The sequence below is a fragment of the Rhipicephalus microplus genome, chromosome X, assembly GCF_043290135.1.
Source record: "Rhipicephalus microplus isolate Deutch F79 chromosome X, USDA_Rmic, whole genome shotgun sequence".
NCBI lineage: Eukaryota > Metazoa > Arthropoda > Arachnida > Ixodida > Ixodidae > Rhipicephalus > Rhipicephalus microplus.
Window position 1 is genome coordinate 167,824,947 of NC_134710.1, and position 13,962 is coordinate 167,838,908.

Here is a 13,962-nt window from a genome sequence, read left to right on the forward strand (position 1 = left end):
GCAGCCGCATGTGGGTTAGATCGAGTAGGACACTGGGGCTTATTGTGACGCACTTCACTAATGCTGTGTGTGTCTGCTCATCACAGCAACGTTCCCTCTGGGCGGACATGAACGTTTTTTCCCCAAGTCACAGCAACTCGCCGTGTGATGTGACTCATGCTTACTAATATGTTGTGAATAATAATAATAATAATTAGATTATTATTATTATTATTATTATTATTATTATTATTATTATTATTATTATTATTATTATTATTATTATTATTATTATTATTATTATTATTATTATTGCAGCAAGCAGGTGGAAGTTTAGAAGGTAGTCCTGACTAGTGTCGATGAAGCGTGACCTCTACTGTGGCCGAGAACGACGTGGCGGGCTTGTTCCGTGCATTTATACGGCGGCTGAATGCCGCAAATGAAAAATTCAAAGTTCATTTAACAAACGCAAACGAGAGCAGAAGGCCTATGTTCTCACGAGGCACTGATTAAATTGCTGACGTTCGGTACCATTCTCGTTGAAGCCGACGACGGTGACTCATAAGCCCTGTTATGACCGTCGTCAGTAGGCGCCATGCTGTCGCTGAGAAGCGTAGCCGGGCAGCGCTCCCACGCCTGGAACCCCAGTTCTCTCGGAACCAGTGTCCAGAGATGACGGGGGAGCGGCGCTCTTTTAATCCTCAAACAAGTAGCCGACTGGCCGGCTGCCTATGCCCGCCAGGTATTGTCCCGGCTAGCCGGAGGATGAGACGTCGTGTCGCCACGACGCCGTAAGCCGTTCCAGAGAGGATAACAAAGACAGCATCTTCCTTGAAAGAAACCGCGGCAGCCGCCACAAATTGCCCTGCTAATTGAGCGGACAGATCGGCGGACCGTTTGATGTATGCTGTCAGGAGCTTGGGACCCCTCGACCAGCGGCACACACGCGACGAGGAAGAGCCCCTCTGGCGTTACCTTGCAGTGCAGTGATCACGACTCAATATTGGATGTTCACGTGGGCCGTGCATGCTCGTACCCCTCGCCTGTTGTGTGTGTGTGTGATTGGTGTTCCACCGACAGGGCTCATAACGACGCCGCAGAGTGCGGGACGTCGCTCTGAACCATGTAACGGTTCAACCACCACGCTCGTGGTTTGTGAACTCCTAACCTCATGCAGTAAATATTTGTAAATAGTGCCATAAACCTGTTTGTTTTTTCGTATCCCCATCTTGTCAGCGTTCGTTTCCTCAACCCGAAGCTACACCACGCTGCCACAAGAGACCGGGTAGACCCCGGTCCGCAACAGCCCGCACAAAGCTTTTGTCTCAATATGCCGGTCAATCCTTCTCCGATGACATGTCCACATAAGTGAGCTAAATTGTGCTTTGCAGCTTTGAGGTATGTTAACGAACCGTTTTTCTGCAGGAGACGGTAAAGGCTCTCAAGCGTCTACTTATATAGGTCTGCTCTGTAGCCGTATACGAACTTCTTTTCGTGGAGGCGCGCTCGTGCGTTTTGCCGCAAGGCCTTTAAACACGGTCAACTGTTGCACGGTACTCGATCAACACTCGTCTTCGTCTTGGCTCGCAACCCTGCTGGCCACGTATACACGTTTACGTAGCCCTATACTTCCGATCCGAAGTTGATCGGTCAGGAACTTGACTGGCTTCCACCGGGGTGGGGTACACGGGACACGTGATGTGACGTGCATTCCAAAATGCCACTTTTCTGTGGCAGTTAAGGGCGCTATTACTGCTGTATTCTTTGGGACATTGCAGTCCTTAATGCCTACTGGAAGCTTTGTCCTTGATAGCAAACATTTCGGCGAGTTGGTGCGAATATGTCATCTTATTGTTTCACCCACGATGCTGTCTACCTATATGGATAACTTGCTTTCTTTTCTCAGTAAATTCGTGACTGAAAGCCAGTGCTGTAGTGTCCGTGTCCTTGTCTTTTGTCTGCTGTTTAGTGCCACAAGAATGAATTATCGCACAACGTGAGAATTCTCTTCGTGTGACTTTCGCGTGGTGGTCTCCTTCGTGCGCCAGTTGCGCCGGCCTGCTGGTGCTCACGATGTGTAAATGTAGCGTAAAGAACGTTTCGAACTTCTCAGAACAATCAGCTGTTCATAAAGGCTGAACTGGGCTGCTCCCCTGCACTGAACCACTCATAAAGAAGCACACCGGAAGGCGTTCATAGCTGGAAGCGGAAGCACGTGAGACATGTTTGCTTGGCATAAGTGAAAAAAAAAAATATTTAAAAAAATAAATGCCCGAGTCGGCGTAAACAGGCATACCACGTTCTTCGCGGAAGACTGATCGTTTTGTACGCTCTGGCGGCTCTGTTGTTTTTGGCTCTTCACTTGTCGCCCATTGTGCGCTACCAGGTATGCCTGTTTTGATTTATCTTTATTGTTGCTGTCATTGTCATTGCTATGTCGTTCGCCCGTTTTGCTCTCCGCGTGTCAACGCGAACTGTGCGTGATCTCAGGCGGTGGCGAATTTCTGTGTGTCGACGATCAAAACGCATGCACTGACTGCCACATGCCGCAGAGCAATCAGTGTTGAGTGTATCGTGTTAGCTGGAATCAAGTCGGACTTGGCGTCAAGTCGTTCTTCCGCGTTGCGCCGGCACGTGTACCCAGCCAAACGCCAGGTGAAAAAGCGCGTCGCGCCTATGTGCGTCAGCTGTTAACGCCGGCTAGAGATAGTGCAGAACCGAGAATCGCTTTTCGCGAAGGGCGAAACACTATACGCTCTGTTTAGGCACGCATGCGAGAGCTCGCACAACACCATATTGTCAGATTCGCCACAATAGGCCCATCGAACTGCGCTCTATCTCCCTCTATATATCTCAACCCACAGCAGCCGCTGCCGTCGCTAAACATGCACTGCGCCTGCAATTGTTGTCTTAAACGACCAGCTCAGAGCTTCGTGAGCACTTTGGTTAGTTAACCTCCCTACCTGCTCTTCTCTCTCCCTCCATCTCTATCTATCTATCTATCTATCTATCTATCTATCTATCTATCTATCTATCTATCTATCTATCTATCTATCTATCTATCTATCTATCTATCTATCTATCTATCTATCTATCTATCTATCTATCTATCTATCTATCTATCTCAATTTACTATTAATTTTTTGCTTCGCTTGTTTCATTACATATACGCTGCATCTTCGAACATCGCGTCTACCTGCAAGGGAAGGATTCGGCCGATATGACGCAGTCGGCGGATTATTGATGATTAGGTCTATTCTGAAGTCCTTCGCGCCAAATTTATGTTTCGTATAAATCTGTTGTAAGATCTGTAACACTGTCTAGGTGCTGCACCTGTACACGGTGGAAGGGTATGCATACTGCGTCCCTCCACTCTTCCGCTATGCAGCGACTTGCAGTTTTCTTATCCCAGCGGTGCTGACCATCGCAGCTTCGTTATGACCACGGCGACGGCATCCCCGTGGAAGCGGAATGACGAAAACGCCCTTGTGTATACATATATACTTCAGGTGCGGCATCAGCTCACAAATTTTGAGATTCAAGAATCCCTAAATGTGTGAATTTTCCGCAACACGCAATGCTCTTTCAATTGCGCAGCACGTGTATCCCTCGTGGCGGTTGCGTATGCGAATTGAGAAACCGCGCGCCGCTTGTGAGAAGCGCGCAAAATCTTCAGCGGTGTGCGCGCCATTACGGCGTCTGCTGGCAGGGCAGAAGAAGACAGGCCGATTTATGGCGCCTGAGTCAGCTGTGTACCCCGAACAGCCGGCGTTTCTTTCCCGTCTCGGTGGCTTGCCTTCCAGGAAGGTCCCGGCAGCCGCGCCGTCCTGTGTGGCGCCGATTATAAGTGAACGGCGATTCTCGGAGCCAAACGGAATCGCCACCTTCGTCGCCGTTCCGCTTGACTCATCACCGTCCGCGCAGTTCCGGGATCGGCTGGACTGTTTATTTACGGGCACAGCTAACTACTCGTGCGACGCGTTTCCGAGTGTTCATTCCGTCAGTCTTGCTCGATTTCTCCGAACGTTGTTTAGTGCATTTTTTACCGCAGTTGAGCCACGGCTGCTCCGAGGAGCTGCCGTGCCTGGGGTAACTCTAGCCAGAGACGCATATTGCTGAGTATGGCGTATAATAATAATAATAATAATAATAATAATAATAATAATAATAATAATAATAATAATAATAATAATAATAATAATAATAATAATAATCTTGATAGAGTATCAATACAATACAAAATCGGCCTGCCAAGTCCTCATTGGGATTGAACAGCAGAGCCGAGAGGCGTCAGTGTAGGAATTATTATGTTATAAGTCACTTTTTTTTTCTCATTCCAGCTTCTTTATTATCACTTTTAAGCGGCGAAGTTATAGGCAGAGAATTAATATGGGAAAGTTGTATATTGGTGTACAAAGCATCCAATGAGACAGTTTCCAACTTTCTGTCTGTTGAGTATTAGTGTTTTTCTGCTTCCTACAGCTGCCCGCGAAATACAAAAAGAGCACCGCGTGACATGCCGGCCTGAGCGCCAATGCGCGCCGCGATTCCTGTGCTTTCCGCGGGCAAACGATATGCCTCCCTCGTGGCTGTTCATGACGCCGATGAACAGACGCAGCGGTTATCACTTGCGTTGCCGCTCGCAAGACGTCTTCCCACCGCGCCGCCATCACAATCGCTGCTCAGCCTGCCCAATGCTATGGCTATGGCCCAATGCTATGATTATTACAGTGTACTGTGGTCGTTGGCACACGGAACGTCAGTTAGGGAGGACCGCGTTCACAGCGCGCGAGCGGGCAGGCGACGTGGCTTTCTTTTTTTTCTGCAGGCATCATCAATATTATATTATTTTACGTCCCAAAATCAAGATATGATTATGAGACACGCCGTACTGGAGGGCTCCGTAAATTTCGACCACCTGGTGTTCCTTAACGTGCTCTCACATCGCACAGTACTCAGGCCTCTACCATATTTCGCCTCCACCGAAATGGCCCCTGTGTTTGCAAAAAAAAAAAAAAAAAGATGCGACGAATTGTATCGAGTGAGAGGGGTTTCGCAGCACGTTCTCTTGCGATTATATGTATACTGCAGTCAGTGCAGTCTCGTCCCATCGGGTGCGCCTGTTTTGAACACGATATGTTTTTAGCTCCTGTCGTCGGCGACCTTCAATTGATCTTTAGTAAAAATCTATCCGGGTACTGAAACTAGAACATCTGTTCATGCAGTCAAAAGTTTTAAAAAATGTGGCCCCCGGCCCTTTGTACGGGCCGTAACAAGCTACAAAAATGATTCTCAATGTTCACATTATCGCTGAAGTTTTATAACTTCTAGCACGCTAAAGTTTTATTTCTCGTTTCCAATAGCGGTGCTCCAAAGGCGTATGTCATAGCCCCATACATGTTATAGCTCAACGCCAGCGGTCAGTTAGTTTTGCGGCGCCTGTTTGACACTGCATGCATGCCTACTTCGAAAGATGGTGCCACGCTGCATGACAGGTTCCTTCCAGCTCAGCAAGCTTCCAGGCCTGCGTCGCGGTCGCATATTAAGATAGGGGCTGCTAAAATCTCCAGTCAATTCTGCTTATTTCATGCTCACGTCTACTCTCGATTACGAGAGAGTGAGTCATTTTTCATAGGCCATTTTTTTTGTTTCCTTTTTTATTATTTCTTATTTTTTTGTATGTCTGAGAAATTATGTTCATATTCGCACTGTTCTACATCGCTTAACATTTACCACCATACTACCGCCCATTTACTCTGCTGTGTTCAACAGGTGTGTATAATCATATATTAATTCTGTTTTGTAATCAATATGACATGATATTATCCGTGCATCATGACTTACAATCAGTAGCGGGCCAATACAGTTTTGTTCGGGTCGAGTGCAGTCTCGTGTTTATTTATTTCTGATTGAGGGTCAGGAAGTTAATTCTGAATTAATAAATAAAAATTACACTCTTCATTATTCTTCACCAAGGTGTTTTCGGAGAAAAACTTTTTTCTTTCTCTCTTTCTTTTTAGCGTGGACATTTTTGGTTCAGCGTCAGTGATTCTGCGAATACATAAGTTAATGAATAAAAGAACACACCTGACGACTGAGCAGCTGCGTGTGCATTTCCGGCCCTTTTACACGTCGCTCTTTTAACCGGCCCCGTTTCAGCGATACATGCAATGCCTGTTTTCTGCTGCATGTATCCCCGATTCGACTTGATGCGCGAAGGATTACAGCAAAACTGACGTCATTGGAGCGCAGTTACGCCACTCGTCAGTTGCGCTTGCCCCCCCCCCCCTCCCATCCCCCACACACGCACGCACCCCGCGCGAATCGAAAGACGGCGGCGGAAGAGTGGTGTAAGAGAAACGGCCCTATTTGTTGCTTCGTGTCGCGCGTGTTTATCTCCGCCAATCTTGGCAGGGCTGACAAGCAAAGACAACGAAATTGTCTTCCTGGTGGAGATATTGAGACTATTATCAGGGCGCGTTGCTAGACATCGAAAATGACTCGTATCCCTCCTTATCGCGTACAGTCTGGCTGTGATATCACGTAGGTTGGGGACGTCATTGTCTGAGGAAGGAAAGGAGGAGCATAATGAACGGCTGGGGACTGTGAACAACGTGTCCGTCTGTTTTTTTTTTTAATGTTATGGTACAGCTTGGCACGGGGGGGGGGGGGTCGTCAAAATTTCGAATGGTGCAGCGTTGTACTCAGAAAGGGGGTCCATTGACGGAGCGTTCACTAACACATGCCTTACTTTCAGAAGCGGTGCAAGTAGTCACGAGAAAGTCAAGCACAAAAGCGAAAAAAGAAAAGCTCAGCAGGACTGGTGTTCGTGGACTTGAACCAGTGTTCGTTAACCACGACCAGTGGGCATTTTGTTTTTCTTAGCATATAGGAACAGGGACAAAGAAGCTGAGTCAACGTTTCTCGATACAGGAAGCTTCAAAAACACGCATTTTTCCAAGCCGCGCATTCACGAAGGTGGTACATTTTTCGACGCTGAGCCGTGCTCCCTCAACACGTCTTTTCCTTCATCTAACCACAACCACCACCACATTTTTCAGTTTCTTTCTCGGTGTCACAGCGGTTGTACGTGAGTGGTTCAGTAGTTCAAGACATAGCGCAGACAGTGGGTCAGGAGCGTGCGCAGAATTTTTTTTTCTGAGTGAGGACCTCTTTGATCTCAAGTGGGGGCAGAGCTTGGACGATGTTATGACCGTCGTCAGTAGGCGCCATGCTGTCGCTGAGAAACGTAGCCGGGCAGCGCTCCCACGCCTGGAACCCCAGTTCTCTCGGAACCAGCGTCCAGCGGCAGGGAGCGACAAAGGGATTAGAAGACGGTCCGTAAGCCAATGTCCCTAGAAGTGATTCCCCGAGGCCGGATTGTTTAGCGAGACGGCGAAGCAGACCGACTGCACAGGTCGTGTCTCCGCGATTCAAGTATCTACTGCCCTTCCAGGGAAAGGCGGAAGAAGCGACCCAACCGCCAAATTGTTCCGGGAGAGAACCCCATTTCCCCTCTTCTAAGAGCATTGAGTTGGGAGATGCAATAACTATTCGGTGGACCATGTGCTACTGAATTATGCCCATGGGCGGTGTCTTGTGTGTGTGTGATTGACGTTCCAATCAAGGAGGAGGAGCCCGACAGGGTTTAAAACGACGCTGCAGAGTGCAGGACGTAGCTCTGAACCATGTAACGGTTCAACACCACCACGCTCGTGGTTTGTGAAACTCTCAACCTCTCTATGCTGTAAATAAGTGTAAATAGTACCATAAACCTGTTTGTTTTTCGTATCCCCATCTTGTCAGCGTTTGTTTCCTCCACCCGAAGCTACACCACGCTACCGCAAGAGACCGGGTAGACCCCGGTCAGCAACAACTGGTGATCAGCGCTGGGATTCGGAGGGACTACTGGTAAACAGCGCCGAGAGCCGCAACAACGAGCAGGTGTAATTTTGTGCCTGTATGCCGTGGCGAAAACAAATTTCGTAGGTAACGTGGTTGCTTGGGCGAGTTGGTACAACATGATTCACTTAAAAAACAGCGCCAATAACGAGGGACAAGAGAAAGAAGGAGACAGACAGCGGCACTGACTTACAACAAGATTTATTTGCTAGAACCGCACAATATATACTTGGGCAGTATCTGACAAAAAAAGAGAAAAATACAAAACAAACAAAACAGAATCCACCTAACAACCACGTAGTCATCTCCACAACGCACCATGAACAACACGTGTGCTAACGTTCAGAAGGAAATCTATTTCTTTTAGTGACAGCGCAATCGAAGGCCTGCTGACACATGCACTGCCCAGCCTTTCTATTTCTGATTGATTTGTGGGGTTTAACGTCCCAAAACCACCATTTGATTATGAGAGACGCCGTAGTGGAGGGCTCCGGAAATTTTGACCACCTGGGGTTCTTTAACGTGCACCCAAATCTGAGTACACGGGCCTACAACATTTCCGCCTCCATCGGAAATGCAGCCGCCGCAGCCGGGAATCGAACCCGCGACCTGCGGGTCAGCAGCCGAGTACCTTAGCCACTAGACCACCGCGGCGGGGCAGCCTTTCTATTTCTGAAGCCTCATAAATTTCGCAAATAAATCTTGTTGTAAGCCAGTGCCGCTGTCTGTCTCCTTCTTTCTCTTGTCCCTCGTTATTGGCGCTGTTTTTTAAGTGAAATTTCGTAGGGTTGGGGATGGATGGGAGGGTGTGGCAGGGGCTCGGTGTGCTGCACCCTGACTGCATTTCTAGCAACTGTGCCCTGACTCTTCCTGGATCTATCTCATCTCCTTTGTGGCCATTTTGCCCATTTTCCGTTCAGCAACCTGTTTCCTACGCATTTAAACAGGTGAGCAACGTCAGAATAAAAACGTGTGTGCTGTCATTCTGTTTGGCCATCAGCCGGGTATTGGAAGAAATATTGGTCGCTCTCTGTGACACCTGCATCGTTCTCTGTGCCACCTGAAAGCTCCAATCGACTTCACTCAACGGCACGATTTGTGTTTGCCCCGTCGCACACGGCACCGTAAGTAGAATAAACAATACGTCAGCAGAAGACTGTGTCGCGTGCGGATAACAGCGTGCCACTTGACTGACGGCTGAAATTAAATTTTACTTGTGTGTGAAAGGGAAGACAATGTCTTCTACGTTTTACCCGCGCGTAATGCGCTCTATCAGATGTAGGGGGAACACGGATGTTTCCAGCGCTTGCGGCGCTAAAACTACTCCCGCTTATTCCGGGGTGTGCCAAGCTTACCAAGATGCCCGTTTTTTTTTTCTCAGTGCGGCGCTTTTTATTCCGCGCAAGTACCCGGTGTGACGTCACCCGGCGAGCTGCGTCACCGACATGATGCGCGGCATTGTATTCAGCGCCAGCATCCGAAGGCACTTGGTATTCACTCGGCGTCAGAGGTCGGTACACTGTGCACGTCGCCGCTTTGGGCATGCGTGCACTGGACGCGTGCATTGGGGTATAATTTAGCTTGGCCACGCCGGCGTGAATCATGGCCGGGGAAGGTAGACAAGGTCCGCGTTGGAGGTTGCGGCCAAGTGACGTCGATCGCCGGCAGGAAAGATGTGCACGCGCGTCGCATCGTGCCTGCGCAAACCTGCGGGGGAGGGCAGTGTGCTGTGAGAGAAAGGCGAGCGCGGAAAAGTATAAACAAAAAGACAATCGGGAGTGAAGCACCGGTGGTGAAAGAGAAAGTCGCACAGGTGCGCTCGCGGCGCTTTCCATTGGCTGGCTTCCTTGTTTGCTGCTGTTTTTTTCGAGCGGTTTTTATGTTCTGCTCGCTCTCCCCACCGTTTAAGCTCCTTTCCGTTCCATGCGGGCCTTCTCTCGTTAGGCTCTCTCGTTTCCCTACGTCTATCTCTGTCGCGAGCGTCACCCCCCCTTACCTTTTCCCCCTCCACGCGCATGCCGACGAGCCGCGTCGTTCGTCGAGTGTCGTCTCCGCCGTTCGGAACCGTGTGCGCGCGTTAACCGCGCTCGACCTACCTGAGAAGCATACCAGCCGCGACAGCGATCGAGTCTGAAACGATACACCGCGTTGCGATCCGCGACATCCGAGCAGCTTGCACTGTCGTCGCCGACACCACGTGACAACGGCATCCCTGACCGCCGCTGAACAGGACGCACGCACTTCCGGACCCACGCCTCTCTGCTTGGGAAGTGCGGGACGCTGATCGTGCAGCATCGACTGTCAGCCTGCTCGCTGCATATTTTCTCGTGTTTGCTTCGTTCTTTGTGGGAAGACGACACCGTGGGACCACCCGAACGATGGCTTCCAGTCTGCGTTACCCTCAATTCCGCAAACGGGTGAGTGCACGGTCGACATGGATGCACTGTAGGCATGGGCAAGGTTCTGTTTGGCTCAAGTCGTTGCCACACTTGTGGGGCCAAGACTTCCGCTGAATTTGACGGCTATAGGCTTTCCTCTAATGCTTCCCCATCTGCTCTCGCTGTTTTTCAAATGTGCGTGGTGTGCCCGTGTCACAAGGGCGCCTATGGTCCCTTTTTGGGGTTATCAGTATTTTGCCAAGATCAAGGATGAACACCAGTCGTCTGGATCACTGCACAGCCACAAACGGCTATGCACACTTCGGCGACAACGATTAATTGATTGATTAATTGATATGTGGGGTTTAACGTCCCAAAACCACCATATGATTATGAGAGACGCCGTAGTGGAGGGCTCCGGAAATTTCGACAACCTGGGGTTCTTTAAAGTGGCACCCAAATCTGAGCACACGGGCCTACAACATTTCTGCCTCCATCGGAAATGCAGCCGGGATTTGAACCCGCGACCTGCGGGTCAGCCTGAGCCGAGTACCTTAGCCACTAGACCACCGCGGCGGGGGACAACGATTCATACTTCGGCGATACGCTGTGCGCGGAGTTTTGCGACGCCGTTCGTTCAGTTCCCCCGGTAAATCCGTTGTTGCGCGTTGGTTCCTTACTTCGAGTTTGAAACTCGCAAATTCCGTGCTTCCGAGGCACGATCTAGTCAGATCTGTTAATATTATAATGGAACGTACAGCAAAAAAAAAAAAGGGGGGGGACTCGCACTTTTGCAACGCACACGGGGCCGCTAAATAATACGACCGTGTCAACAGACTGCACAACCAGTGGATTACACAGGGACCGTACAGGAAAGCCGGCACAGCAGGGGCGAATACTCGCAAGTCTGGCAACCGACTTATGCAACGCCAAACAGAACCTTGCATCGACTAGTTCATGTAATTTGTCGTTTGCTTTATAGCTCGTAAGTGAAGTAAGCGAACAGAACGAGGTGCAGACAGCGTTACGATGAGACTCGCTGCATGCATATGCGGTTCTCCTTCGTACCTCTTCCCGATGCGGTTCCAGTGAGTCATTGAGGGGAGGTATGACAACTCGGCCGAGACTTGTTGAGATGTGCTGGAGCACTCGTCTGGAGCCGTGAAAGTAAGAGTGTATAAAAAACAAATGCGCAGTTGCTGGACACTTGAAAGAGACGCGCTGTTCGGAAGAGTGTCCATAGACGTGACATTGTTCCCAGTAGCGTGTCTCGCTCACATTTTCACTCTTACCCTTCACTAAGGAGTGTCTCATAATCATGTGGTGGTTTTGGGACGTTAAATCGCACATATTATTATTATTATTATTATTATTATTATTATTATTATTATTATTATTATTATTATTATTATTATTACATTGTTCACTCTTCGTGGTTCTGTTAATAACGGCTCCATTCGTTTCCGTTTCGTAGTGGTTTCTTGCTGTGATTGCAATGCACCATATTGTGTTATCTGCAAACTGCTGCGTGTATAAATCAGTGTTTTAACGCGTTATTGAGAAGTCCGGGCATAGATGTGTGTTGTGCGAAACATTCGCGTGTTCTCGCAAACGTGTTTGTTTGTATCTGCATTGAAACATTGTTCATGTGCACTGTCGGTGGCATTTGTTCTCCAGTCTTGCTAGTGACATTGCATATAAACACGTGTTTTTTTCTCCCCCTCGTAAGCTCAGCGTGTAACATGAAAGGCGCGATTTCCCGCCTCGAGGCATACTTCATTATTATACGCTCGCCTCGCATACCAGCATAAATTGCTCGAAGCAACTGGCGGGAACGTATAGAGATGACCGCATCTTCCATGCATTTTTTTCGTTTTTCTTTTTCTGGCGCCAGCGAATGGGTATTATTAGCGAATTATTGAACGGCGTGTGCTGTCTTGCCCTCTGATCGCCACCACTCCCCGAATGAGCGGACGCCGCCTGAACAAACGCCGCTCTCTGTTGGCAGCACCTTTCGTGCATGCTCAAGGCTACGCGCCGGCCCCGCACGGCAGTGGCTGTTCTGAGGCGCCCGTCTGTTCGCCCCGTGAGCAAGTTCCTTCCATTGTCGTTCACCTGTAAGGCATACGCGTGGTGTTGTTTTGTGTGCACTGATCTCAGTACCTGCGAAATTGAGATCCGAGCAAGCGCACAATCAGTGGCCTTGCCAGAAAGTTGTTTTGGGGGAGTTCAGTTATGTGTGTGCGTGTACGCATGAAAAATTGAAAAATCTTCGGGAAGTTCTGAACAGCCTCATCTCCACCCCGGCTATGCCACTGCACACAATCCTCCGTTACGCGACATTGCCACAAAAGAAGAAACAACGCGCGATGGAAGAAGTGACTTCATTAGACAACAAGATCGGCGGAATCATCCATCCTGGTTTGAGATGTGAATGACGTCTCAATTTCTTAAGGTAAGGCTCCACTCTTATTAGAGAGTGAGAGTCAGGTGTTGACTGTGATGTAATTAGATGTATAGCGACTTACGAGCCGCATGCCAGTGTATTTCAACTGACACGCGACACACGAGGCGAGGGTCGTGCAAGCGACATCAAGCATTCCCTGATGAAATGCTCGGCGTCACTCCGCAGGTCAGCAACGAACGCGACGCAGCGCAGTCACGTAACGCCTGTTGCGCAACCATTAGTAACGACTTGCGAGAACAGGGCAGCCGACGCAGTCGCGAATAATGCAAGCTCTTCTTCAGGTGGCGTCAATCTCATTGTGTGAGTTGAGATAACGCGGTTCGTGCACTGGATTAAGCCAGCTAGATCTACCGATATATTACGATGTGAGTAAGAGAGCATCACGTCGCCTTATGTGAGTGGTGACTATCCGCTTGCATGCTTCCCTCGTTTGCCGTTGACTCGATTTTCTCAATTTTTTGAACGCCAGAATCGAAGAAAATTGACTTCGCGGAGCGCTAATGAAAGACGCATTTTTATGACTACGTTTTAACCATTGTGTTATCACCTCTGAGAAATATAACAAATTAGGCGATCACACATTTCTTGCGTCTTTCTCACAATATTTAGGAAGGGGGGGGGGGGGCAACGGGCGATCCTTTGCGGGACATGCGTTTCCCCGCTCACATGCACCTATTTCTTGCATTCTGTCATGTTTGGTACGTGTTCCCCAATTATACCGGAACTTGATGGTTGAGTCGGAAAACGGAAGGATCGTAACACGCTGTGCCAGGCTCGCGAACCATGAGCGCGATAACCCTCATAACTGCAGAGCGCTTGACTTTGTCACGACTGCATACTATTGATAGGACTTCGAGTTCTGCTATATACCTGAATGCTCTGCTGTCATACTTATATCGCCGTAAGCCCTGAATGGTGTCCACAGCGGTCGTGACCTGATAAATCGCGCATTCCTTCCAGGAGGCCATCTGATGATTTGATTTGTGGGGTTTAACGTCCCAAAACCACGCTATGATTATGAGAGACGCTGTAGTGGAGGGCTCCGGAAATTTTGACCACCTGGGGTTCTTTAACGTGCACCCAAATCTGAGTACACGGGCCTACAACATTTCCGCCTCCATCGGAAATGCAGCCGCCGCAGCCGGGAATCGAATCCGCGACCTGCGGGTCAGCAGCCGAGTACCTTAGCCACTAGACCACCGCGGCGGGGCCCCTTCGGAGGCCATCTGCTTCTGC

At 49.2% G+C, this 13,962-nt stretch overlaps 1 protein-coding gene across 2 annotated transcripts in view; it reads left to right on the plus strand.

The window, feature by feature from the left end:
* The window catches only part of Rhp (GTP-Rho-binding protein rhophilin), a 233,840-nt gene that overhangs the window by 51,569 nt on the left and 168,309 nt on the right, over nucleotides 1-13,962 (plus strand). Inside the window, exon 1 of one of the 2 annotated variants that reach the window (XM_037428543.2) lies at nucleotides 9,636-10,298. The exons of the other annotated variant lie outside the window; for it this stretch is intronic. Within the exon in view, the coding sequence (XP_037284440.1) occupies nucleotides 10,260-10,298 (39 nt within the window). The 5' untranslated portion in view covers nucleotides 9,636-10,259. Of the gene's footprint in view, nucleotides 1-9,635; nucleotides 10,299-13,962 lie in introns of those variants that run through there. 2 annotated transcript variants of the gene reach the window in all.